This window comes from Lampetra planeri, chromosome 2 (genome assembly GCF_965212315.1).
Source record: "Lampetra planeri chromosome 2, kcLamPlan1.2.h2, whole genome shotgun sequence".
NCBI lineage: Eukaryota > Metazoa > Chordata > Hyperoartia > Petromyzontiformes > Petromyzontidae > Lampetra > Lampetra planeri.
Window position 1 is genome coordinate 1,230,091 of NC_136108.1, and position 25,086 is coordinate 1,255,176.

Sequence of the window (25,086 nt, forward strand, 5' to 3'; positions counted from 1 at the left end):
CCTGCCGCTAAACGTGCGCGCGCTGCTGTGGAGACCTGGGACCGACCCCCGTGCGTCCAACCTGGGGCTGAGCAAAGCTTGGAGAGGGCGAGCGAGGGGCGAGAGGTCAGAGACCGAGACTCTCAAAGCATCGCCTGGGCAGCGGCTCCAGCGACTCCCCCGCGTGGCTCCGGCGTGATCCGCGTGGCTCCCCCCCCCCTCCCGAGCGCATGAATCGAGACGCGGGCACGGCCATAAGATGCGGGTTCCGCTGTGCGCATTGGCCCTACTCTGCCTGCTGAGCACAGGTAAAAGTGCATCCAGATATCGAGACAGATACATAATACACCATACATCCACACGTACAGAGATAGTTATGGACACACACATATATTGGTAAATAGCACACAGTACACACGTATAAATATATATACACTAAATTTGATACATATATAGAGACACGTGTATAGGTACATTGCAACATACATACACACGTGTGCATACACACGTGTGCATAGATACATATCGCCATATGTATGCATCATGTGTGTATACATACACACGCTATACACATTGATACATATAGACACATGCAAAGGTGCATAACGCATACACACGGTCGCATACACACATGGATAGTCCATGGCTGTATCCATGAAAGACAGACACGCGTACACTCTGCAATACACAGACTTACACTCAGACTCACACACTCACACACCTAGCAGACTGCTGGGGGCAGAGTGCCGTTAGAGAGCTCCACACGAGGTGACAAGCCCCACGCCCACCCGCCTTTGTCTCCCTAGTTTCGACATTTCCACATCGCACCAGGTACTCATTTGAGGCTGACATAGCCCGCGGCTCGCACACTCTCACACGCACGCACGTTCATACTCAGCCACAAAGACAAAGATCCCCCGTATAACCTGAGACGACTGTAGGGGCAAGTGTTGTTAGCGAGCACCTGTAAAGGCCGGCACGGCACACGAGGGGGTGAGTTGCCAGCACCACGCCCGATCACATTTGTCTCCCTCGTGGCGATGTTTACACACAGCACCAGGTACTAGTTTGAGGCTGAGTCGACCTAGGGGAGGCCCAGGACCGGTTCAGATCATCGTCACCGGTGTTGGTCGTGAGCAGGAATCGAATCCGGGTGGTCAGGTTCGTAGCGCAGCGTAGCGCTAACCACTACACTACCGCTCCCCACTCAGCCCCATACACTCTCACGCACTAACGCACGTTCAGCCACAGCCACAGTCACTCTCTCACACGCTCGTAAGCTTGCTCGACCGCCCGCGTTCCTATCCCGCGTGTGGATTTTTCGAACGCCTGTTGGGCATCATTTGTAAAGTGATTTGCTACTCCACATATTGCAGACAAACACACGTATCCAAAACACGGAAAGGATCCCGTATAGCCTGTAACAGACGCTTGGGGCAAGTGCTGTGAGCGAGTAACAATGAAGGCAGGAACGATACACGAGGGGGTGGGTGGCCAACACCACGCCCGGCCGCCTTTGTCTCCCTAGTGGCGATGTTTACACCCCGCACCAGGTACTGTACCCATTTGAGGCTGAGTGGGCCACATACACACACACATACACACACACATACACACACACATACACACACACATACACACACACATACGGGCACAGCAAGACACTGACCCGCAACACGCAAGATTATCTCCGTTCGCGGTTCCTCGTTTAGCGGTGGTAATTCCACGTTACTATGCCACGGACTAGTCTGTACGGAGGTCCTACACTGTATTATTTTCACACCAATCGGTGCTGCATCACTTGGTGGCAACGTTTTATCGGCCTCATAAGGATGATGCTTGATGATGTGTGTGTGCGTTTGTGAGACTGGTAGAGGCATGATTGATGATGGTAATGATGATTGTTTGGTGGAATTGGAATGGTTGACGACGATGATGATGATGATCACAACCGAAAACAACATCGCCTACAAGGAGCTGTCACTCGCACGCGGATCTGGCTCAGGGTCTTGGCGAACGCGATGACGCGCGGCTCCTGGAGGGCGCCTCACGCCGCGAGGGCTCGAGCCGGGTCCCCTGGCCCACCTCTTGGTGTGCCGGGTGCCCTGGCCCACCTCTTGGTGTGCCCGGGACAAATTTTGACTCCCATCACCGTCTGGCTGTGAGAGTTGCTCATGAACTCACTAAAACACCATCCCCCCCCCCAACACGAATCGCGACGACACTCACCACACTGCTCACCAATTATAAACTCACCACGCTGCTCACCAATTATAAACTCACCACACTGCTCACCAGTTATAAATTCACCACACTGCTCACCAATTAAAAACTCATAGCGAAGCTCACCAACAGCAGTAATAAACTCACAGCTCACCAGTACTAAACTCACCACACTGCTCACCAGTACTAAACTCACCGAATATCTCACCAACACCAGGACTAAACTCGCCACACTGCTCACCAGCACCATTACTAAATCCACGACACGTCTCATCATCAGCGAAACTAAACTCACCACATAACTCGCCAACACCAGAACTAAACTGACCAACAATGCCCATTTTGTGTCTCATTATCGGCCAGATTGCTAAGGAAAAATACTTTCAACCAAACGAGTTTGCGTTTATTTAAAAAAAAAACGCGTAACGTTCTTATTGCTGCTGCTGCGTGTCTTGTGTGATTAGCGCGCGCGTTCGAGCGACGCGTTGAGCCAAACCCTCGCTCGGGACTGGCTTGAGCAGCTTGTGCTCACAGTCAGAACGCACGCACGTGTTGTGGGTTCGTGTGTGTCTTTGGGGAACGGCAGGAGTGTAGTGGTTCGCGCCCTGCGCTACGAACCCAGCGACCCCAGTTCGATTCCCACTCACGGCCAACACCAGTGACGAATATATCAACCGGTCCTGGGCCTCCACTGGGTCGGCTTGGTCATAATTGAGAAACCTGGTTCGGTGTGCAAACGTCTGCGTTGGGGAGACAAAGGCGGCTGTGCCTATAGTGCTGGCCGCACCCACCCCCTCGTGCGCCGTTCCGGCCTAAATAGGTGCTCGCTAACAGCACTTGCCCCAACAGCATGTATAGGCTATTGGAGCATCTGTTGGGGCATCTCGCCTACGAGGCGTTCAGTGAGCAGCAGATTGAATGGGGTGGGCTGACAGCCACAAATGACACTGTGTCTGTAACTGAAGTGTTGAGTCTGTAAACTTAATTGGACCGCTCAGCTTGTATGTGTGTGTGGCGGGGGTGGAGGTTTATTTTGCATGGAACGCGCGCGCGTGTGGAGGGGCGCGGAAACCGCCTGGGTTCGAATCCACGATTCAGTCCAAGAGATGAGTCACATTGGTGCGGTGTGTCAACGTAAACATCGCAGTTGAGAAAGACAAAGGCGGCCGGGCGCGGCGCTGTCTATTCGCAACCCCCTCGCGTGCCCTGCCGACCTTTAGTCGGCATCTGTTCCTAAAGGCCACGACGTGCAACGACGGATGTTTGTAGGTGTGTGTGTGTGTGTGCTTGTGTGTGTGTGAGCGTGTGTGTGTGTGCGCGTGCTTGTGTGTGTGTGCGCGTGTGTGTGTGCGCGTGTGTGTGTGTGCGCGTGTGTGCGCGTGCTTGTGTGTGTGTGCGCGTGTGTGTGTGCTTGTGTGTGTGTGAGCGTGTGTGTGTGTGCGCGTGCTTGTGTGTGTGTGCGCGTGTGTGTGCGCGCGTGTGTGTGTGTGCGCGTGTGTGTGTATGCGCGTGTGTGTGTGTGCGCGTGTGTGTGTGTGTGCGCGTGTGTGTGTGCGCGTGTGTGTGTGTGTGCTTGTGTGTGTGTGAGCGTGTGTGTGTGTGCGCGTGCTTATCTGCGTGTGTGTGCTCTTGTTTTTTCTTTGTCTTGTGTCTGTGTGTATTTGTGTGTATGTGCGTATGCTTGTGTGTGTGTCTGTGTGTATTTGTGTGTGCGTATGCTTGTGTATCTGTGTGTATTTGTGTGTGTGCGTATGCTTGTGTGTGTATCTTGTGTGTATGTGCGTATGCTTGTGTGTATGTTGTGTGTGTGCGTATGCTTGCGTGTGTGTCTGTGTGTATTTGTCTGTGCGTATGCTTGTGTCTGTGTGTGTGTGTGTATGGTTGTGTGTGTCTGTTTGACGAGCGGTAGTGTAGCATTACGCTTCAAATCCGTCTAATCGAGGTTGATTCCCGCTCACGGCCACCATCGGTCACGATTATCTGATCCGGTCCGGGGCCGTCCCTACCTACTACGTCGACTCAGCCTGGTGCCGAGGGTAAACATTCAGCGCTGGAGAGACAAAGGCGGCCGGGCGTGGCGTTGTCAAGCCATGTCGGTCTTCATAGGTGCTCCCTAACAGCACTTGCCCCAAAAGTCCGTCCAGGCTATACGGGGGATCTTTGGCGTGTTTAATATCCGGGGACAGTCTCATCTGAGAGCTCCTACGGCAGGCGCGGCTGCGGTGGCTCGGTCATGCAGACCACGTGGCCCGCGTGCGTGTGACAGCCGTCGTGTTAATTGATTTGTAAAGCCAAATTCCGCAGTTAATAGGGATAGGAAGAGAACAGAAATACAAACAAAACGGATAAATTGCCATTCAGCGTTTAATCTCATCCGTCGGGGCCCTCTGCCGAATATTGTTTTGACGAAACGTAAGTCGTTAATTCAACATTAGCGACTTACGTACTGCCGAGTCTAATGATGTAACACGTTTCAACAGGGAAGTAATCATAATAAGCAATGCTTTACAGCCCCCTTTGTCAATCTACTGCTGGATGAAGACCTCCCCCGTGTCGGCCACCTGAGTTGATTTAGACTATTTCATTAGGCTGGTTTATCACGCTGTTTAAAACAAAAAACAAATGTGGTGAGCACAGGATCAGAGGTGTCACGGGTTGTTGATGCGCTGAATCGTCAACGGTGACTCGACGAACTCGTTTTTAGTCAACACACGTGACTAGGCGAAGCGTGGGAATTCGAAGGGGCAGCCCAGGGCACGGGCGCTTCCAGGAGTCGAGCCGAGGATGACCGCTCTCGCGAGCCGCGTCCACGGATTCCGCGCGCAACATCAAAAGCGTCGACTAGACGCGGGAATGCCACGGACCTGTGGATGAAATCGCGCGTGGGGGTTCAGGCCAGGATGAGTTCCACCAAACGCTACGAATGTCGAGGATGCAAATGAGCGGCGCGCCCTGGGTGTTGAGCCGGGGACGCGGGCTCTTCCCCCCGTCTTCCTCCCCCGGTCGGGAGGGGGGGGGGTTGTCGTGATCCCTCGATGGCTGCGCGCCTCGGGCGATGGGGGCGCGGCACCGTGCGCGTGCACAGCGGGGTGCTCGGCGTGTGCGAATTCGTTCAGGTCAAGAGGGCATCGTGGCCAACGGCGCTGATGCCACCCGCACTTCGCACCGTCGCTGCCTCCTGCCTTCCTTCCGCTGTCTGCCGCGGTTGTTGCGAAGTCGACATCCGATCTCGAAGGTCTGGGGGCTTATGTCTCCCACCATTTGGCTTTGGATCTTCTTCCCCATTGGTCGCAGACGTCTGCGTGGCCTCTCCAATGAATCCATTTATCCTTCTGTATCGAGTCGCGTCGTGGCAGTGGAGCAACATCAATTATTGTATTGTACTTCTATGATTCCACATCTATGATCCCGGCCTTCACCAACACGCAGTCACCCGCGTGTTGAAGTAAGGTCATTATTCTTGCGACGATCAGCAGCACGTCGCGAGGAGGCCCTCATCTGGCAGTGGACTGACAAGGAGTGACAAGCATGCACTGTATAGCATGCTATATTGGAAATATACGTTTTGCTGGCTGGCACGCGGGTGGGCAAATGCGCGGCGGTGACGTAAGATCTGCGTGATGACGTCACCCGCATTGAGCCCGGTTCGTGCGTGATGACGTCACGCCTACTCCTGGCCCACCGTAAACCCGCGGAATAATAGGCGACGTAACATGTTGTTGTGCTTTGGGTTACCCAGGAAAGTCTCACCGAGTCTCGAGACTCGTTTTTTGTTTTCAGGAGGGTCCTGCCATTTACTCAGAATGGGGTGCGCTCTCGCTACGTGTTAAACTTCAATGGAATAATTTGCAGGTGAATTTCAGCATTGGGGTGTTTCATTTGTTTTGTTTATCTACCGGAGGCAACCGGGTAAGCCGGAGGGAAACCACGCAGGACAGGGGGAGAACATTCAGTTTCATTTATTTATTAGGTATAACGCTGTGAGCCATGCGGCTCTTTGCTCGGGTGCAACCGCAACAAAACAAAAACATGAACAAAAAACATCTTAAAGTGACTACGCGCGACAGAAAAATCCTGGGAAAAACCGCAAAGTCTTCCAGAAAAAACACCGTTTCTCAACGCTGTGTGCAAAAATCCCAGCGGGATGCAAGTCAAACAATAACAACCATATACAGACTCTGCACAGAAAGGCGCCCGAGTCGCGAATCAAACCCAGGTGCCCTCTTGCTTTGAGGCACGAGTGGGATTCCACTGCGCTGCCACATGGCCGCCCTCCCAACGGCGGTGATGTCCGAGCCTTTCGGACCTTCGCTTTCCTGTGCGAGTTGTAAGGCAAACTGGCAGGCAAACTCGAGCACCACCAAGATTGTGCAGTGTCCCTTGCTCAATGCACACACGCAAACAGCGCTCTCGTGAACACACACAGTGCACTCTGCGTGTACCATTAACGCTTCTTGATGACAAAAGCCTGCCGCGTGCTAAGTGGCGAGACACCGCCCCAAGACCTGCCTCCTGAAAGACCTCTCGGTACGAGTGCCGCCAAGGTCCTGACGCGCTCCCCATCGCGATTCAATGCGCCGTCGGGATTCTCATTAGCCGCTGCATGCACGAATTCACTCCTCCTGTGGTTGTTTTTTCCCCTCTCGTCTCAACGGCGTGGTGCGTGCAGCGGCCTCTAGTGGCTGCAGAGCGTCACGCGGAGCCGTTCCTGCCGACGCGGACCAAAAATTCCGCACGCGATTCACCATGTCCCTGTCATTGTCAGCTGGAATCACCGATACTGTGCTGATGAATCGATGCAATTGCCACACCCCCTGAATTGTTCAGCAGCGTGCTGCAGGGTCAACGATTGTGCATCCCGGCGTGGTGCAATGGGGGCAATGTCCGCTTTGACCTGCGTGTGTTTGTTGCAGATCTTTCGTGGATCTGTGAGCTCCTCGCCACCCAAATAAAGGCTGATTTAAACCCGCCACTGATCGTAGATAGGGCCCACCCTGAATGTGTTCAAGCGGGCCGAGGCGTGGCTCTGTAAACGGGGTCCCACGTTCCGCCAGCATAACGAGATGGGGGGCACGATTATGGCCGAGAATTCCTGGCTGGAGTTTCGGAAAACGAGGCGACGTTGGCTGGGCCATGTAGCCCGCATGTCCAGCCACCGCGAGCTGCTTGTTTGGCCGGATAGAGGGGCCTAAAGGGGCTCGGCACGGGCTAGAGACGAGGTGGGCTGGTACAGGAGGACGTGGTGCTGAGTGGACTTGCCAATGCCTGGTGCCAGCGGTGGCAGCATCGGCCTCCGTGGATGAGGCTTCGGGGAAAGACGCGACTGAGCATTTGGGAGGCCAGCCGCTCTTCACGAACAACGGGAAGTGGAGGAGTGACGCTCACAATCAGTCGTCTCCCTCGCCTCCCTAGGTAGACTCGGCCTAAACGAGTCACAACTGTCGAGGAATGTAACATTCGACGTTGCAGAGATAACCCACACACCACCCTCTCGTGCGCCGTGGCGGATTTAATCGGAGCTCGCTCACAGCACTTGCCCTAAAATCTGCCAAAGGCTATGCATCCTGACAAGTGTGTTTTTTTACGTGTGTGCGTATGCTTGTGTGTGTCTGTGTGTATTTGTGTGTGTGCGTATGCTTGTGTGTTTTTATGTGAATCTGTGTAGAGGTGCGTTTATATATGTGTGTGTATGAATGTGTACATATTTGTGTGCACGTATATATTTGTGAATGGATGTGTATGTGTACAGTACTGGGTATGTATGTTAACGTGGTTTTCAAAACGTAGGTGTATTTGTATGTGGATTTGTGTGTTTATGTAAATGTGAGTGTATTGATGTGTGTCTGTATGTATGTAGGTATGAGAGGGTGTATGAATACGAGTGTATGTATGTGGCTAACAGCAAATGCCCCAACAGTCTGTTAAGCCTACACGGGGGATCTTTGTCTCTTTTTGTATGCGAGTGTCTGGGGAGCGGTGGCGCGGTGGTTAGCGTGCTGCGCGACCGGGCGTGCCGGGTTTGATTTCCACTCATAGCCAATAACAGTGGCGAACATTTTAAGCAGTCCTGGGCCTCCCCCTAGGTCGACTCAGCCTCAAACGAGTACCCGGTGCGATGTGTAAGCATCGCTACTCGGGAGACAAAGGCGGCCAGGCGTGGTTTTGGCCACCCACCCCCTCGTGTGCCGTTTCGGCCTTCATAGGTGCTACTCGCTAACAGCTCTTGTCCTAACAGTCAGTTTAAGGCTATCTCATTTTGTTGGAGGTGCACGTATCTCCTCCGTCTTTGTGCCCGTCTGCAAGTGTGCGAGTGTAAGTGTGTGCACCCGTGCACGTCGTGAGTGCGCGTGGTGTGTGGTGCGACTCGTGCCACCCTCTCTCCGCGATGCTGTCACGCTGCTCACCCAGTGCGCTCTCTCTCTCTCTCTCGTTGCTCAGAAGCGGCCACTTGAACCCCCCCACCCTCACACCTCGGTCTGCATGGCCCGATTGTAATCTCCGGCAGGCGGGCAGCGCACCAGACGAGCCCCCACACTCGGCCCACACGATGCTCCGGGCGGGGTGTGTTGGCAGGTGGTTTCGCTGCGATAGCGAGAGAGAGGTTTTTTTTGCTTCGCCCTAAATGAAAACCGGCCCCCAGATTGTCAGTTCGAGTCAATTACAACGCCTTTTAAGTCGGGGCGAATGGCCCCCTTTGAAATCCATTTATCTCGTGAAATCACTCTCAAAAGGTGCGGCTGTATTTGTGTTGTGTGTGTGTGTGTTTGAGTCGTGGCTAATTCGAAACTTGAGGATTTGCAGCGCCATAAAACCGGCTTCAAGATTGCGAATTGTACCGCAGCCCCTTCAATAAAAACAACGGCGACGACACGTCAAGGGAAAGGCGCAGCTCTAGCCAGTTGCTCACTCACCGCACTGCCGGCAGGAGACTCTCCAGCGGAGATAGCTTTAGAGACCACCCCTTCCCCCCACACGGGGGCATTTTGGCCTACCTTTCCAAGCTGATCGGACGCCTTGGAGAAGGTGGCAGTACCCACACTTTACCCCACCACACGCGACCAGCCCATCGACTGTGATATATCTATTTATTCTGCTGGCTGGGCATAGGCAGGGGGATTTAAGAAACCTCTTCCATTGTCTCATCTGGCACGCCGCGAGATCGAACCTCGACCTCTGGATTGCACGTCCTGTATTCTGACCAGTACATCATCCAATGTATGTATGTATGTTGAACTTCTTTCGCGCCGTACGTAGCCAACCGTGATAATCGGAGGTGCGGGATAATATACTAATAGGGTGTATCTCGCACAGCCGTCGTCTCAAGATCATTTTTCAGGAGGTCCCTGCATTGAGATGTATGGGCAGTTGAGTTAACGAGCGCTTGGCTTCATTTTGGAGGGAGCTGGAGAACCTCACCACGCCTACGAGGGGGTAACACTCAAGGCTCTGCACAGATGGATCCGAGAATCCACTGCTATGCTGTCATCTCCTGGCCATCTCCATTCCCATGCCTGTCACACGTAGAGTTGTCACACAGCCGTCATTCATGGAACAACGGAGCGTAACTCGGCTTGGCTCGTGAGTTTTGATGAGACTGGGCACACTGCGGATGATTTGGTCATTTGTCCATTTACTTTGCTGATGAGTCCTAATATTGATGAAACCCTGACACAGACGCCCTGTCGTCCTTTAAACACGCCGCGTGTTTTGTTTGTTATCTCTTGAGCTGTGCTCATCGCAAAACGGCCGTGTTTATTATTACGCTTTGTTTAGCCAGGAAAGCTTCACCGAGACTTCTCGTGACTCTCTCCTTCAAGAGGGCGCCTGGCGAGCGTTCACAGTCGGAGCCCGGTGACCGCCATGCACATTCCAGGCAGAGTCATTTACACTGCGGGCGAAACGCGCTGCACGAAAAACGTGGCGATGTCATCCTGACGCCATCGAACCCCAAAACAACAAACAAAAACTCTGCCGAGAACGTTTGGTGATTCCCGTTGATATTCGAGGCTTGTGCCCCCTGTAACTGCGTCCTCCTCTTCCTTCTCCCTGCCACCACCACAGGGAGGAGCTTGCAGATCCAGTGCTACCAGTGCGAGGAGTTTCATCTCAGCGACTGCTCGGCGCCCGAGAACATCGCCAACTGCACCGTGAACGTGCAGAACGTGTGCCAGAAGGAGGTGATGGTCAGAAGCAACGGTACGCGACTTGTGCAAACGCCATTCCTGGGCAGTCACCCCCCTCCCCCCATCGCCCCCACGCACTGAGCAGGACCAGCCCTGCTTAGCTTGTGAGACCGGCCGAGTTGGGTGCGCATTCGGGCTGATCTGGTTGTGAATAGAGCCGGGGCCACAACTGAGCGATAAGTTTCCCGCAACTCGGTTGCACAGTCGACACAGAGCGGGCTTTCGAGTTGCGGCGATGGATTTTCATCGTCACGCGCCGCACATTTGCGAACGAAGTCTTCGTTGTCACGATTTGTCCTGAGCGCGCATTGTCTCAAACGTCCAAGTTCGCGCAACTGCTCGCTACAGATGCGGACAAAGCAGTTGCGGGCGGCGGTGGTTGAGTTATGCGCGCCGTTTTTGAGAGCGATTCGTTGAAATGCAGCTCCTGGCGGTGTCGCTGCGGTGGCACGGAGAGTGCGAGGCGGAGATCAAAAGGAGTTTGAAACGATGCCCCCCCCCCCACTTTCCTGCCACGCTTTGGACGCTTCTGTGAAAAAAAGTTGGGAATTTGACTGTGTAGCGGATAATCACACGCACGAGGGCTTGCACAGTTTCCCCGTTGAAGGAGTTCTTTTTGGTTGAAAGTTTCCTCTTTAAAGTGTATGGAATGCAGCGTATCGTACTTCCAAGTTGAAAGTGTTGAAATCTAAGGCTCACGCGTGGGGCACTGCTGAAGAGCTCCAGTCTATAAGTTACGAAAACACAACCGCAGTTTCTGACCGCGAGTGAGTGTGGCTTTTGCCTTCCAATTCGTCGCTTGGTCTTCGTTTGTATCGTCGTGCGTGTGTTTGTATAAGGAGACACGATTATCTTAACCGGTCCTGGCCCTCCCCAAGGTCGCCTCAGCCTTCATTGAGTGCCTGTTCCAGTGTGTACACATAAGCATTGGGGAGACAAAGGCGGCCGGGCGTATTGCTCGCCACGCCAACCCCTCGTGTGCCGTCCCAGGCCTTCATAGGTGCTCGTTTTCAGCACTTGCCCTAACAGTCTCTTAAAGGCTATGCGGAGGATCTTTGTCTTTGTAAGTAAGTGGGCATGCATCTGAGTGTGTGTGGTGGTGGTGGTTTGCCGTGCAGTAGTCTGGATAAGCCATCACCGCGGTTGCAAGGAGCCAAGATCCCCAGCCTCCACTTCACATTCAATGTAATGAGCAAAGCGGTAATAATTGGATGCTGAGAAATCTCCAAGTTAAACGGCTACTTTAAAATAGTGTCTTCTCGAATTCACACGCGTACTTTTAGACTATGAAAGTAAAATGTCTCTCAGTTCCGTCACCCACAATTGAAACGTCAAATCTCGGCAGGGGGTGGTGTGGAGCACAACGACTCATTAGTAAAACTTACAAAAACTCAAAAGTGGTTGTCCTATAGCTAAACTCGTTCCCGACATGGGAATGTGGAATTTCGATAATTAGTAGAGGACTTTGGACGACCGTCGCCCCAGGCTTGTTTGAGCAAAGACACTGCTTGAATATAAATGTTTACTTTAGCCAGGTGGTGGTTGTGGTGGCTATGCACGCCTGTGATCCAACACTGTGGAGGCGACGAGAGCTGGTGGATCACACAAATGTTGTGATACTCCCCGTAGCTGCCATACCGTGGCTTGCCAGGAGAATGTGGCACACGTATTCCATCTGTATGCATTCATGTGTTGCCCCTGCATGCGTAGATTTTGTCCAGGTGCTCTGGTTTCCTCCCACGTGCATAGCAACTCATTAAATGTCTGATACCATCTTAACATATAAAGAACCACAGAGCTTCGAGGGAAATGTTGCACCGGTTCACTGACTGGCTGTTGCCGTCCTGCGTGCTTGTCTGTGGTTTCTTCTCGTGTCTCCGAGTCGCTCTCTTGTCGAGAGAGAGAGCGGATACAAGTTAAATTATCATGATAATCATTATTATTATTCCTAAGCGCTCGTAAGTGTCGAGTTTGGATGGTCTGACCAACGGCAAACGTCTGAACCTACGTCGGGGGATAGATACGCGCCCTCCTGCCGTCAGAGGCAGCGCTTCCAGCCTCCCCTCTCGCTCTGTCGCCCAGGGTGCCTCGTGACGAGCCACAGCCGCTACAACAAATCTGTCGGCATCTATGCGTCTGATTTCACACGGAGGCTTTCACGACCAATGTTACGATTCGTAATTGGTTTCTGTCGGGCTACGTCGTCGCGTCAATAAAAAGTGTTTTTGTAAACCCTCTTCCACCCGACACGGCCAATTGATAAACATGTCACGTGCATCAAACGTGGCCAAATCTATTTCTGCTTCAGTGGCAGCAGCATCACCGGTGTTGTTTCTGGAGAGGAATCTCACAACAGAAATGCGCGCCGTGGATGTTATGGATGCCACGACATCATTCGAAAACGGAGTGGGCCATGTGCCGACGTCATGGCGCAAATTTGAAAGTTTACTTACAAACTGGGTAACGCACTACGTGCCAACATCGCCAACTGCCGCCAGACTCTACCCGTCCGTGCGCCTTGCTTCGTGATAGCCCTGCACGATAAGGAATGGCGCCAATACCAAACGCGCTAAATTCTTATTATTGTCTCAGCTCCCGTGCACGTCGAGGCGTCGCGGAGATGAATGAGCGATCCGTGCGGTTGTGGCGATGAGGCTGCGCGTGCGAGTAGCGGGGCGGGCTGCGCTCTCTCTCGCTGCTGCCGAGCCCGCAGTGCTAATGGAGATGGACCCACATATTTCACTCGGGTCGCTCGCCGGCGCGCCATTAGCGGCTCCGCGCGCGTCCGAGGTGACAACGCGACTTGCGCGCGTCGTCCGGAAGCCTTTTATTTGTTTTAAACCTCCGCGAGTCGCTCTCTCAAGTTACCGGAGCAAATGCAAGGAAGCTCACAAAAAACTACGAAATAAAAATGTATGTTTGTCTTCGTTAAGAGAGCCATTGCCCGAAATGTCACCTCGAGGTGTTTTTCCCCCCACAGTTTTATTGACAAACGTGTTGACTTGTATTCCTTTATGCTCGTGCAGCACTGCCAACGCAGCAGCATCGCCAAATAATGTGTTTATAAATGTACGACGTGACTGGTGTTTGGCCAGACATCCCAATGCTGACATTACCTGCAAATAACTCAAATGGGATTACGCAGAAACAGAGTCTTGAGACTACGCAGTTAGGCACTCCTGGGTAAACGCGCGTAATGACCTATACTCGTTATGCCCTGTGCATCTACATTTAGACAGAATGCCATTTTATTTCGAGAGGTATAGGGGGGTCGGCCAGCATGCGTGAAGGTGACTGCGGAGCAGCGGAATCCACGAGTGTACGGCACTTCTATGCCCCCATGTCTACTCCAACCGCCCTCGCCAAACCCATGCCGACCAACACGCTGAAGAACGGTCAAACAGCCCCCAGGGCCTGAAGCGGCGTGGAGATGCCCTTCATCCCGCAGCGGAGTGACAAAAGGGCTGTACGTGTACACACACTGAAGAGGACACGCACAAAAGCCGACACGAATTCTAACCGCTGGCCGCTTCACCGACACGTGTAACCCGCTGCTACTCGCAAGGCTCAAACGCCCCGGACAACGGACACACTGCCACAGCTGCTGCTGCTTCTGCTGCTATAGCGGCTTGTATATGTGCACCGTACGTGGGACTTTTTTGTACCGTACGTAGCCAACCGTGCTAATCGAAGGCGTGAAGGTGCTAATGGATCCAATCCGTACTCGAGAACTTGCCAAGGTGCAGAAGGTTTTCCTGATGAGGAATTCTTCATTATGCAAAAAAATCCTCAGCGTCATTGTGCAAAACAAGGTAATAATATGTTAGCAGGCAATTCGTCCCCTTTATAAATCTGTCGCTGCGCATGAAAAATAAAATCCACAAATATTTTATTTTTGTAACTTCAGCATCGTTGCCTTGGTGGAGGAAAATTGGTCCAGGTGTCGCTTGCACTGAATCACTGCAAATTTAATTACGCACTCCCAAAATAACCATGGGGCCGATTGGGTTGTAGAAATAATACTTTTAGATGTTTTAGTTTATTTTATTTTATTTTCTGAAATTGAGTTTCATTTGCAAGAGTGACCTGGGGCATGAGTCTACGGGGAGGGACAGTGGCTGCTACTCTGTGTGTACAATCTCGATGGAGTAATTTACGGACCCCCCCCCCCATGCCGGCACACAATGTCCGACGCTTGCAAATAATGTCAAGGGGATTTTTCCGCCCACTGTGAAGAAAGATGGTGCGTCGGATCGTCATGGTTACTACACATACCGCAGTATTGACCAGGGCAGCCTGCCGGATTCGAACGGATATATGAAGGAGACATATTATCCGATTATCTATTTTTCTCATTAATTTCCGGTTACTGGGTGGGAATACACAAGGCTTAATGTCTCACTCGGTATATGTTGGAAAAACACTGTTTGGAGGAGGGAATATGACCCTATCAATAATAATCCTATATTATTGTACCCTATATTTATGCAATGTCACGAGCATGTTTTGTAACCGCAGTAATATTTCAAAAATGTGAATGGTTAAATAATTCCCGGAACAGCTTTCCAATTCGTTCCGGCTGAAATTAAGCGTTGGGTGAACGCGCGTATATTTTCAATGGGATGCATCATTATTTTAGTATTTCATTCTTGATGGCGGTGGGGGAGGAGGGGAACCCCATCTCACATGAATCACGGATGCAACGATAGTATCTCAATTACTCCAACTTGGCAGGAGTCTGTGGATGGGTTTTCATATCTCAAGGTTTACCGAGGCGAGTGCAAAAGTCGGCGAAGGAACTGGACATGTCTCTCTTGTTCATTGTCACCACCAGCAAGAGCAGCAGCAGCGGAAGAATCATCATCAGCAGCAGCAGCATCACAATCATCATCAGTAACAAAACCATCATCATAATCAGCAGCAGTAAAATCATCATGAGCAGAAACATTACCACCATCCACGGTAACCGCGGCGAACTGTAGAATGCACATTTCCCAGCCAAGGGCGCGATCAGCATGCCCTCCACAACACATTCGCTTCTCTGAAAAACACGTGCTTGTTCAATAGAACATATTGCACGTGCGCGACCGTTGCGAGCGCTTGATGAAAAACAAACAATCAATGAAAGTAAAAAAAGGGGAAGTTTTAACGACATCTGCAGCACAAGATGACAGCAGCAGCAGCAGCAACACAAACCCCCAACGCGGCATCGCCTTAGCCGCAGCAATAACAATCGCTTCTCCGGCGCGCGCGCCTCCTCGCGCCGTGCCATCATCACTTATATTTTCATTAGTTCCACCGCGAGCCACCATATACATCCACGCATAGCCGATTTATTAGACGCGCCCGACGGATGAGATTTAACACGAAGAGGTGAAATATTGTTGACGGGCAACGGGGACCTGCCACATTCGTAATCCAGATCTGCCCTACGAGGTGTGGGAAGAGGGGAGGGTGGTGGTGGCCGTGGCGATGGCTTCAGTGGTTGTGGTGGTGCGGGTGGTGGTGATGGTAGGGGTTGCTGTGGTGGTTGCGGTGGTAATGTGCGCCGTGTCGGCCTTCATAGGTGCTCGCTAACAGCACTTGTCCCAACGGGTCTGTCTTTGGTGGTGGCAGAGAGTTAGAGCGGTCATGGTGGTGGTGGTAATGGGTCTGGCTATTGTGGTGGAGATGATAACGATTGTGGTAGTGGTGGTGTTGCTAGTATTGGTGGTAATGGTGGTATGTTAGTGGTGGTGTGGTATTAGTGGTTAAGCATGTATGTAGAACTTATTTCACACCGTACGTAGCCAACCATGATAGTCGGAGGTGCGGGGGGAGGGGAACAACAATGTTTTCAATGTAGACGTAAAAGTGCCATAGCGCACAGTTCACAGTTGCTTCCTAATATTCGAAGGAAGAGCGTTCCAGACGGCCACAGAAGTGCATCTGAAAGCGCCGTGCAATGCGGTGACCGCCGCCTTTGTTCGACGATTAGCCAAAAGTCGCTGCTGCTGCGAGGGTGACCGGGGTTCACGTGAGGATGGTTTACGTTCCTTGACGAGATCGGCGAGGTATTGGGGTTCATCTGTGGCAAGCACTTTGTGTGCAACGAGTACGACCTTCCGATGTATTCGTTCAGGAACCGGAAGCCAATGCAGCTCAGCGAGCACCGGATGGACTCGGTCGGTGGTCGTGTTGCTCATGGGAGCAATAGTCGCGTGGGCCGATGGTGACCGCAGTGGTAGTGTGCCCACTCGTCTACAATAATCTGCACAATTTCTCTGCATCCCACCTTGCCGATCGGCACGTGCACCGTCTCAACAGACCCAGATCGACACCGTCTACGATCCGCAGCCCCACGGCGACCTGCTGTCACCGCCGCGTGGACGCCTCGTGCTATCGGCTCAGCGCAGTCTCGGGGTCTCCGGCTCCGAAGACCCGGAGCGCGTTACCGGCTCGCGTTCGGGGATCCATCGCTGAGCCTTGATGCAGTTTTGCAAGAGACTTTAAAACGGTGTCGTTCCAAAGAGCTCACCGCGCGTGATTAGTGCGCATTCGCGATGGACCGGCCTCCTGAGAGGACGCAATCAGGGATGCTCACACTGACTTACGAGAAGTCACGCTGGTCCTAGTCGCAGTGTTCGCTACTCGTACTGAACGGTGGCGGTGGCAGCAGTGGCGGCCGCGCTGCTCGCGACAGCTCGGGCTGTGTTGATGAAGATGATGATGATGGCCCATTCTCCCCGGCACTCTGCGCTCGCACCTTGCACTGTGAGCGAGCGAGCATCTCGCCGGGCTCTGCCGACGGCGCTAATTGAAACACGGCCTCCTGGGAAGGGTAATTCTCGTATGCAGAGACCCTCTGAAGGCGCTCTCTCCCTCTCTCTCTGTCTCTCTGTCTGTATCTCTCTGTCTCCCTCTCTGCCCGCTGTGGGGCTTTAGGGGCCATCCATTTAGCAAAAATCTGTCAAATCTTGACCCCTCCCCCCCTCCCTGTACGCACGCGCACTCTTTACCCCCCCCCCCCACCTGCGTACGTTCGCCTGACGCACCCCCCCCCCCCCCAGAATCATCTAGAACGGCCGATATTTAATCCACGCGTAAACGATCAAGGATTAATACTATTGACGTGTTTAAGCAAACAGATTGTCCACCGCCGGACTATCTAACTAATTTGAAGGCCAATGTAGACAAATTATTATCGAGGCTTCACTGCCCCCCCCCCCCCCCCGCGTTTCCTATGCGTAATTACATTGTCAGTAGAGCCCCAATACGCAAGCGTACGCACTTGGGTTAACCCCTCCCCCCTCCATGCGTACGGTCTAAGTGGCTGGCCCCTTACCCCACATGCCCCGCCGAGCTGCTTAGCAATCTGGGTAACGACCGAGCGCGTGCACGTGGCTGCCAGGGCTGCCGTGAAGACACTGGAGACCAATGTTGTGCGTAGGCTTTCGCCGACAGTGTATTATGATTCATCATCAGATATAAAAAGCTGACGAACTATTGTTTTAATTTTGGCAGGTAAGGCCCACTGAGCTATATAGATATTTTTCAGAATCGACCTGACCACAAATGATAACTCAACAACGTGGCTTGTCATGCGGACATGTATAGAAGGCAAATCGCTCTGAATGTGGAGGGAAAAACCGGAAGACCAGGGGAAAAAATCCATGCATCAGGGTCGGGATCGAACCCACGTCCTCCTGCATTATGAGTCGTAAAATACATTTTAAATCTTATTTTTAAACTGCCATTTGCTACGTACGCTACGAAAGAAGTTCAACTTCTATACATACGAGAAATTATGTTTTCGATGCAACAGGAAAAAAACCCCATTAGAAACGTCGCAGTGACGCTCGACACAAACACAAGTGGAGCGCCGCTCCGCATTCAACGCCGGCATCTGTTGGCGAAGTCGATTTGCGGAGGCCTGCGAAGGGACTGCGACCAGACGGATAAGATGTGGTCACTTGGCCGACGGGACGGAGATCGTTCCAGTGGGGACACCCTGAGGGCAGGTGAAGCGAGCGGACACGCTGCAACCCGTTGAAATGGCTTCCAAAGTCTCCGAGGCGATGGTGGCAATGTCGACATAATTATTGCTGAACACTGATTATGATCATAATCATAATCATCGTCAGCCATGATCGTTCCACTGCTGGATGAAGCCCCCCTCCCCGCCCCCACCCAAAGCCGTTGCCATCTCTCCGGATCCTGCGATACAACAATCCTCCACACGAGCTGCTGATGATGCCGCTAATGCTCAAAGTAAATGATGAAAATCATTTTTCCCATGACAGCCTCACCGAGCCTCAAGCTCCTATTGTCAGGAGGGGTCTGGATCGGGTTAGGGGCGGGGGGGTCGGTATTTTTGGCAATTCCTCGTTCAAGAAGTGTTTTCCGCGTGAGAGGAAACGGCAGCATCGGGGACAAGGCCAGGATGGGGCCTGAGTGGGGGTGGTGAGGGTCGGGTTTGTGAAGGGACGAGAGGTGAGGAGGTTGAGACGTCTGGAGATGTATTTTGTGAACGTGGATTTCATGTGTTTGTACAACGCTGAGTGAGACGATCACTTCCACAGAGGAAGCGAGGCGATGGGTCTAGCGCACAACAAAACAGACAAAGACAAAGATCCCCCGTGTAGCTGTGCAGCCTGTTGGGGGCAAGTGCCGGTAGCGAGCACCTATGAAGACTTCGCACGTAGGGAGTGGTGTGGCCAGCATCATACCCGTCCGCCTTTGTCTCCCCAGTGCTGAACTTTGCACACACCGCACCGCGTGCTTGTTCAGGGCCGAGTCGACCGAGTGGAGTGCCCAGAAGCTGTTCAGACATCACTCGCCACTGACGGTGGACGTGTCGGTCGGACGTAGCCGGAGAAATCTCCCCATGCGTAACACAAGGGAGGAACAGAGGCCCACACAGATGGTGCCCTGTGCTCTCCTGCCACCTGGTCGCGCGCGTAGCACTGGAGAGGTGCCCCAACCACACTCGTAATCGGCGATGACATTCATGACGACGATCATGGCAATGCCGATGTGCGTTACAGCAGCGCCGGTGGGATTACCGGGGTGTGGGGAGCTTGTGGAGTGCCGGTGGGGTTTTCAAACCTCAACGCGAATTTCCAAGGCTCTGCAGCTATCACTTACACACGCCACGCGGTCATTATACAGTCCGTGACACCGGAACTGCCACTGGAGGAATGGAAGGGGAAACAAGGCACAGGCTGACTCGAGAAGGCCGATGGTTGATTATTGATGAGGACCGAGCCTGAGTGTGCCGCTGAGCGTTATCGTTCAATTGTGACAAATGTGTCATTGGAGCTCGTTTTACGGGTGTGTGCCCACGTGCGTGTGTGTGGAAGTGTGGGTGGGTGGGGGTGTGTGTGTGTGTGTGTGGGTTTGTGTGTGCGTGTGTGGGTGTGTGCCCACGTGCGTGTGTGGGGGTGTGTGTGGGTGTGGGGGTCTGTGTGGGTGGGTGTGTGCGTGTGTGGGGGTGTGTGTGGGTGTGTGTGCGTGTGTGTGTGGGTTTGTGTGTGCGTGTGTGTGTGTGGGTGTGTGTGCGTGTGTGTGGGTGTGTGTGCGTGTGTCTGTGCGTGTGGGGAGCGGTGGCGTAGTGGTCGGCGCGCTGCGCTGTGAACCTGGCGTCCCCAGTTCGATTCCCGCTCACGACCGACAACAGTGAATAATATTGTAACCGGTCCTGGACGTCCCCTAGGTAAACTCAGACTAAAATGAATATCTGGTGCGGTGTGTAAATGATCAACATTGGGGAGACAAAGGTGGCCAGGCGTGGTGCTTGCTGGCCACATCACCCCCTCGTTGTGCCTGCCTAAATAGCTGTTCGCAAACAGCACTTGCTCCAACAGTCTGTCAAGGCTATACGGTGGATTTTTGTCTTTGTGTGTTTATAGCTTTTTTTTCATGTATCTATTGAATTGGACCCTAACCTACGCGATGGCTATCACATATTAAGTTCACATTTGTCGCTCTACAGACCACGGCGGAATGGTAATTGCGGGAGTGGGAAATCACCACCGGCTGCGATATATACACACACACACATACACACAAGTGTGTATGTGTGTGTGTGTACATGTATATCGATTATCTGAACCGACCTTGGGCCTCCCCTCGGTCGACTCAGACTCAGATGAGTACCTGGTGTGGTGTCTAAACATAACTAAGAGGGAGACAAAGGCGGCCGGGCGTGGTTATGGCCAACCACCTTGTCGTGTGCCGTGCCAAACTTCACTCGTCCACTTACACACTCGCCCACTTACACACTCGCCCACTTACACACTCGTCCACTTACACACTCGCTCACTTACACACTCGCTCACTTATACACTCGTCCACTTACACACTCGTCCACGTGCACACTCGTCCATGTGCACACTCGTCCACTTACACACTCGCTCACTTACACACTCGCTCACTTACACACTCGCCCACTTACACACTCGCCCACGTACACACTCGCCCACTTACACACTCGTACACGGCTGCAGCAACGCATTACCCAGTACATTCCGCTATCCCCTTTTAAAACAATTGCAACCGCCAATCGGCCAAAAAAGAACCCATTAGCAGGCATCTGGGGACCCAACTTTTAAAAGTGTAGGGGCAGCCCTGACCAGTATGGTCGTTGGCTAGGGCTAGGAATATGACGAGGACAAGTGGCTGGTCGGATGGGGTTCGGGATCGGGCTCGAGTTGAATCGCTCACACAATCTCCCTGTCGCGGCGCGTTGGCCTCTTCGAATTCCTCCGCACGCGTCGTTTCTGCCGTCATGCGTAAGCGGCGCGCGTGTCGGCCATCAGCAATAGTAACAAATCGATGGGTCGTTTTAGATTAATTGTGATGTATGCGACGGTGCTCAGAGTGCGAACGATGGGTCACGTTGCGGTTAAACGTGCGGATCTGTTGAATTCGGGACGCAGAGGTCGTTTGCTCTGGCAATCTTCCGACGAACCCACCTCGAGACCGGCTGACTGGAGTCCCAGTTCTGTTGGTGCTCGTCAGGATGCTCCAATTTGCTCCCACGTGCAAGGCAGACGTGAGACGGGAATTCAGCAAATAGGGCCCTCAACCAAATCTTTTCCTGTCGATATTAGGAAGCCACTGAAACCACTCACCTTTAAATGATGCACATTAAAAACTAATTTTTTTTGGAACCGCGTTGTGTGTGTTCGTTTGTTGTTCTTCCCCACACCTCCGATGAGCACGGTTGGCTACGTACGGTGCAAAAGAAGTTCAACACACATACATCTGTGTGGACTCTTGAGTGTGTACTATTGTCTCCAGGTACTCTGGTTTCCTATGCTCAGCAACTGCGTTGAAATAATGCAGCCGTAATGATTGCGCAATAATGATGATGATGATGTGTGCACATCAGCAGCCTGTTCAGACCGTTCACAGATTCACAGCAGATCTGCCCAGTTAATTCACTTTCCCCGTCCATTCACTTGCCCCGTCCATTCACTTTCCCTGTTCATTCACTTGCACCGTCCATTCACTTTCCCTGTTCATTCACTTGCCCCATTCATTCACTTTCCCCGTCCATTCACTTGCCCCGTCCATTCACTTTCCCCGTCCATTCACTTGCCCCGTCCATTCACTTTCCCTGTTCATTCACTTGCCCCATTCATTCACTTTCCCCGTCCATTCACTTTCCCCGTCCATTCACTTGCACCATTCATTCACCGCACATTGTTTTAAGTGTGGGGCAGGTCACAAAAAGGTCAGGTCACGGTTGCGCTGACAACTGGCGTGGGGTGAGAACCCGCGTGCGGTTAGTGAGCGGCGGTCCCAGTGATCCGCGAGCTCCGGTCTGGACGCGCGCTCACTCGAGTCGAGTTGTAAAAGTTGTCTTCAACTGGGATCACTACAAGCCCGAGGTCTCCACTGCATTCTCTGCCCCGCGCCACCGCTTGCAAATTAATATCGGTTGTAATTAACGTGTTAGTTATAATGAACGTGTTGATTAACACCGAGCGGCGCCTTTTTATTTCCAAAACACGTTCAGGCCTGCGAGCGGACATTGAGAGGAGGGGGACGAGCGGTTTCCCACTCCGACGTCACGCGCAAAGACTTTGGTAGAACGAGCAGTGGAGACGGGGGTGCTGATGTTTTTGTGAGTGGCATTGGTTGCCCCCACATCTTATATATACATATTCATACTTGTATTTTTGCAGTGCCAAATTGTGGCTACGTTTGCCTCCAAGTGAAAAAAAGTCAGCCGTTTACCGTCTAATAGTTTCACGCCTGGATATCTGCACGGCAGACGTATTTCACAACGCCACGGCGATTTGCTCCAAAAACTACAACGAAATGGGGACATTCTCCAGCAAGTAAATTGGTTTCTGAGTATTTATTTGTCTCACTTAGTAAAAACATTGTCGTTCTAAAGGACAGCGAATGGATCCGCTTGCCGCTGAAACACCTGGTTGCCTGTACATTTACCCCGTGTGTGTGTGTGTGTGTTTGTCTGTGTGTATGGGGAGTTCGATTCCCGCTCAAGGCCAACACCAGTGACAGTTATCTCAACCGGTCCCGGGCCTCCCCTATGTCGACTTAGCCTCAAAATGAGTACCCGGTGCGGTGTGTAAACATCAGAGGTGGGACAAAGTCATTGTTATGCAAGTCCAAGTCGAGTCGCAAGTCATCAAATTCATGACTCGAGTCTGACTCGAGTCCAAGTCACATGACTCGAGTCCACATCTCATAGGTGGGACAAAGTCATTGTTATGCAAGTCCAAGTCGAGTCGCAAGTCATCAAATTCATGACTCGAGTCTGACTCGAGTCCAAGTCACATGACTCGAGTCCACACCTCTGGTAAACATCGCCACTGGGGAGACAAAGGCGGTCGGGCATGGTGCTAGCCACCCTCGTGTGCCGTGCCGGCTTTCATAGGAGCTCACTAACAGCACTTGCCCCATTAGTTTGTTAAGGTTATACGGGGGATCTTTGTCTTTGTGTATACAGCGAGTGAAGGGCCTCTTTTGAGTGTTGTTCTCTCATCTGTGCGGGTGTAGGGGCACTTTGGGCACTCGCTCCAAATATTCCAATTCACGGCTTTCCTGAAAAAGAGTCTGAAGACTGAGTGAGGCTTTCCGGGGGAAATAAATGGCGTTATTATTATCATCATCGTCATCATACATATACTCATCATCATCATCATTATCCACTGTTGCTATAATCCTCCATGTTTTTACGCCATTACCTCATCAACTTTTCAAAGCCACCTTGCCAGTCACACTCAACCTTCTCGCTTCACCTGCTCTCAAGGTGTTCCTTCTGGAACGATCCCTGGACATCTGTCCCAAGGAGTTTTGTAGCTCATCAGATTCCTCCAGTACAAATAGTCTGATTCTGTCTGCCGACAGTCACCGGATTGCATACATCTGGCTGCCATCCCTTTCCTCGTGCATCTCTAAATCGACTTAGAACAATGACAGTTACTCAACGTACAACAACAACACAATACTTTGTTGTACACCTGCGAATCCGTTTTTGTTTGTGGAGCTTTCACGAGCGAGGTTCGTCATGGAGTTCATCCCTAGTGCCTGCAGGCCAGATCCAACCACAGACCTGTGGTGCTGACGATGAGCTATGAAAGGACTGCGAACTTTGACCTCGGTAATAAGTGCCCAAAAGTGTTAACCTTGCTTATCTTAGGGTGTTTAGAGGTTTGTAAACTCTCTTTACATTAATCTCAATTTTTTGTTGAACTTTGCTCCGTGTGCGTCAACTGCTGTGCCGGCCTTAATAGTTGCTCGCAAACAGCACTTGCCCCAACAGCATGTTGAGGCTATACATGTGACCTCTATCTTTTTCGTGTATGTTTCAGATATATGTGTGACTATAAGGACGTGTGTAAAAGTGCGTGTGTTTGTCTGGAATCTTTGGAAGGAACTTGAACAGTGACATGTCATTGGCATCTTCTTATGGTTCATGAGCTCAGCGCTAACGAACGGAGCCCTCGTGTTTCTGCGTGTGCGCTTTGTCTCAAACACTCCGCACGCACCGATCCTGGCGCACACACGCACGTCTCCACGCACGCGCCCGTGCACGCGCCGACACCCACGCACGCACACGCAGGCACGTTCTACCGCAAGTCGTGCGCGTCGTCGGCCGCGTGCCTCATCGCCTCGGCGGGCTACCAAACGTTCTGCGTGCCGGGCCGCATGGGCTCCGTGTGCATCAGCTGCTGCGGCACGGCGCTCTGCAACGGGCCCAGGCCGGCGCGCCGCCGCAACTCGGCCTGGCGCTCGGCCCCCCCGCCCGGCGCCGTCGCGGTGCTGCTCCTGCAGCTGCTGCTGCTGCAGGAGCAGCTGCAGCTGCTGCCCGTCCTGCTGCCGCTGCTGCCGTCGCCGCCGCTGCCGCGCCTCTAGCAGGGACGCACGCGGCTCGTGGACGCGCGCGGATCGCGAAGCGCACGTGGTCACGCTCTCCTCGGGTACATGACGATCTCTGTTGTGCCACGGTGTGTGTGTGTGTTGTGTGGCAAAAGTTGGCACAATAGGGGGTACAGCTGGTGCATCTACCGATCATCTCAGTCTGTCAACCTATGGCACCTGGGTCTGTCTCGTGACCTCCTGTCAGGCGAGCCTTCGACACTTCACGTGGCCTCAAAGTGCACCTAGCCTGGCACAGGCGTTGTGGTGACGTCACCGCCGTGGCGGCTGTTGTGCATTAGTGGGTACGTGGGTGCGTGGGAGC

General features: G+C 52.7%; 1 protein-coding gene across 1 annotated transcript; it reads left to right on the forward strand.

Moving 5' to 3' along the window:
• LYPD1 (LY6/PLAUR domain containing 1) lies at positions 1–24,758 on the forward strand. Its single transcript, XM_078615027.1, has 3 exons — positions 1–287; positions 10,264–10,398; positions 24,466–24,758. The coding sequence occupies exons 1-3, from the start codon at positions 239–241 to the stop codon at positions 24,756–24,758; spliced, it is 477 nt and encodes a 158-aa protein (XP_078471153.1). The 5' UTR covers positions 1–238.
• Positions 24,759–25,086: the final 328 nt, after the last annotated feature.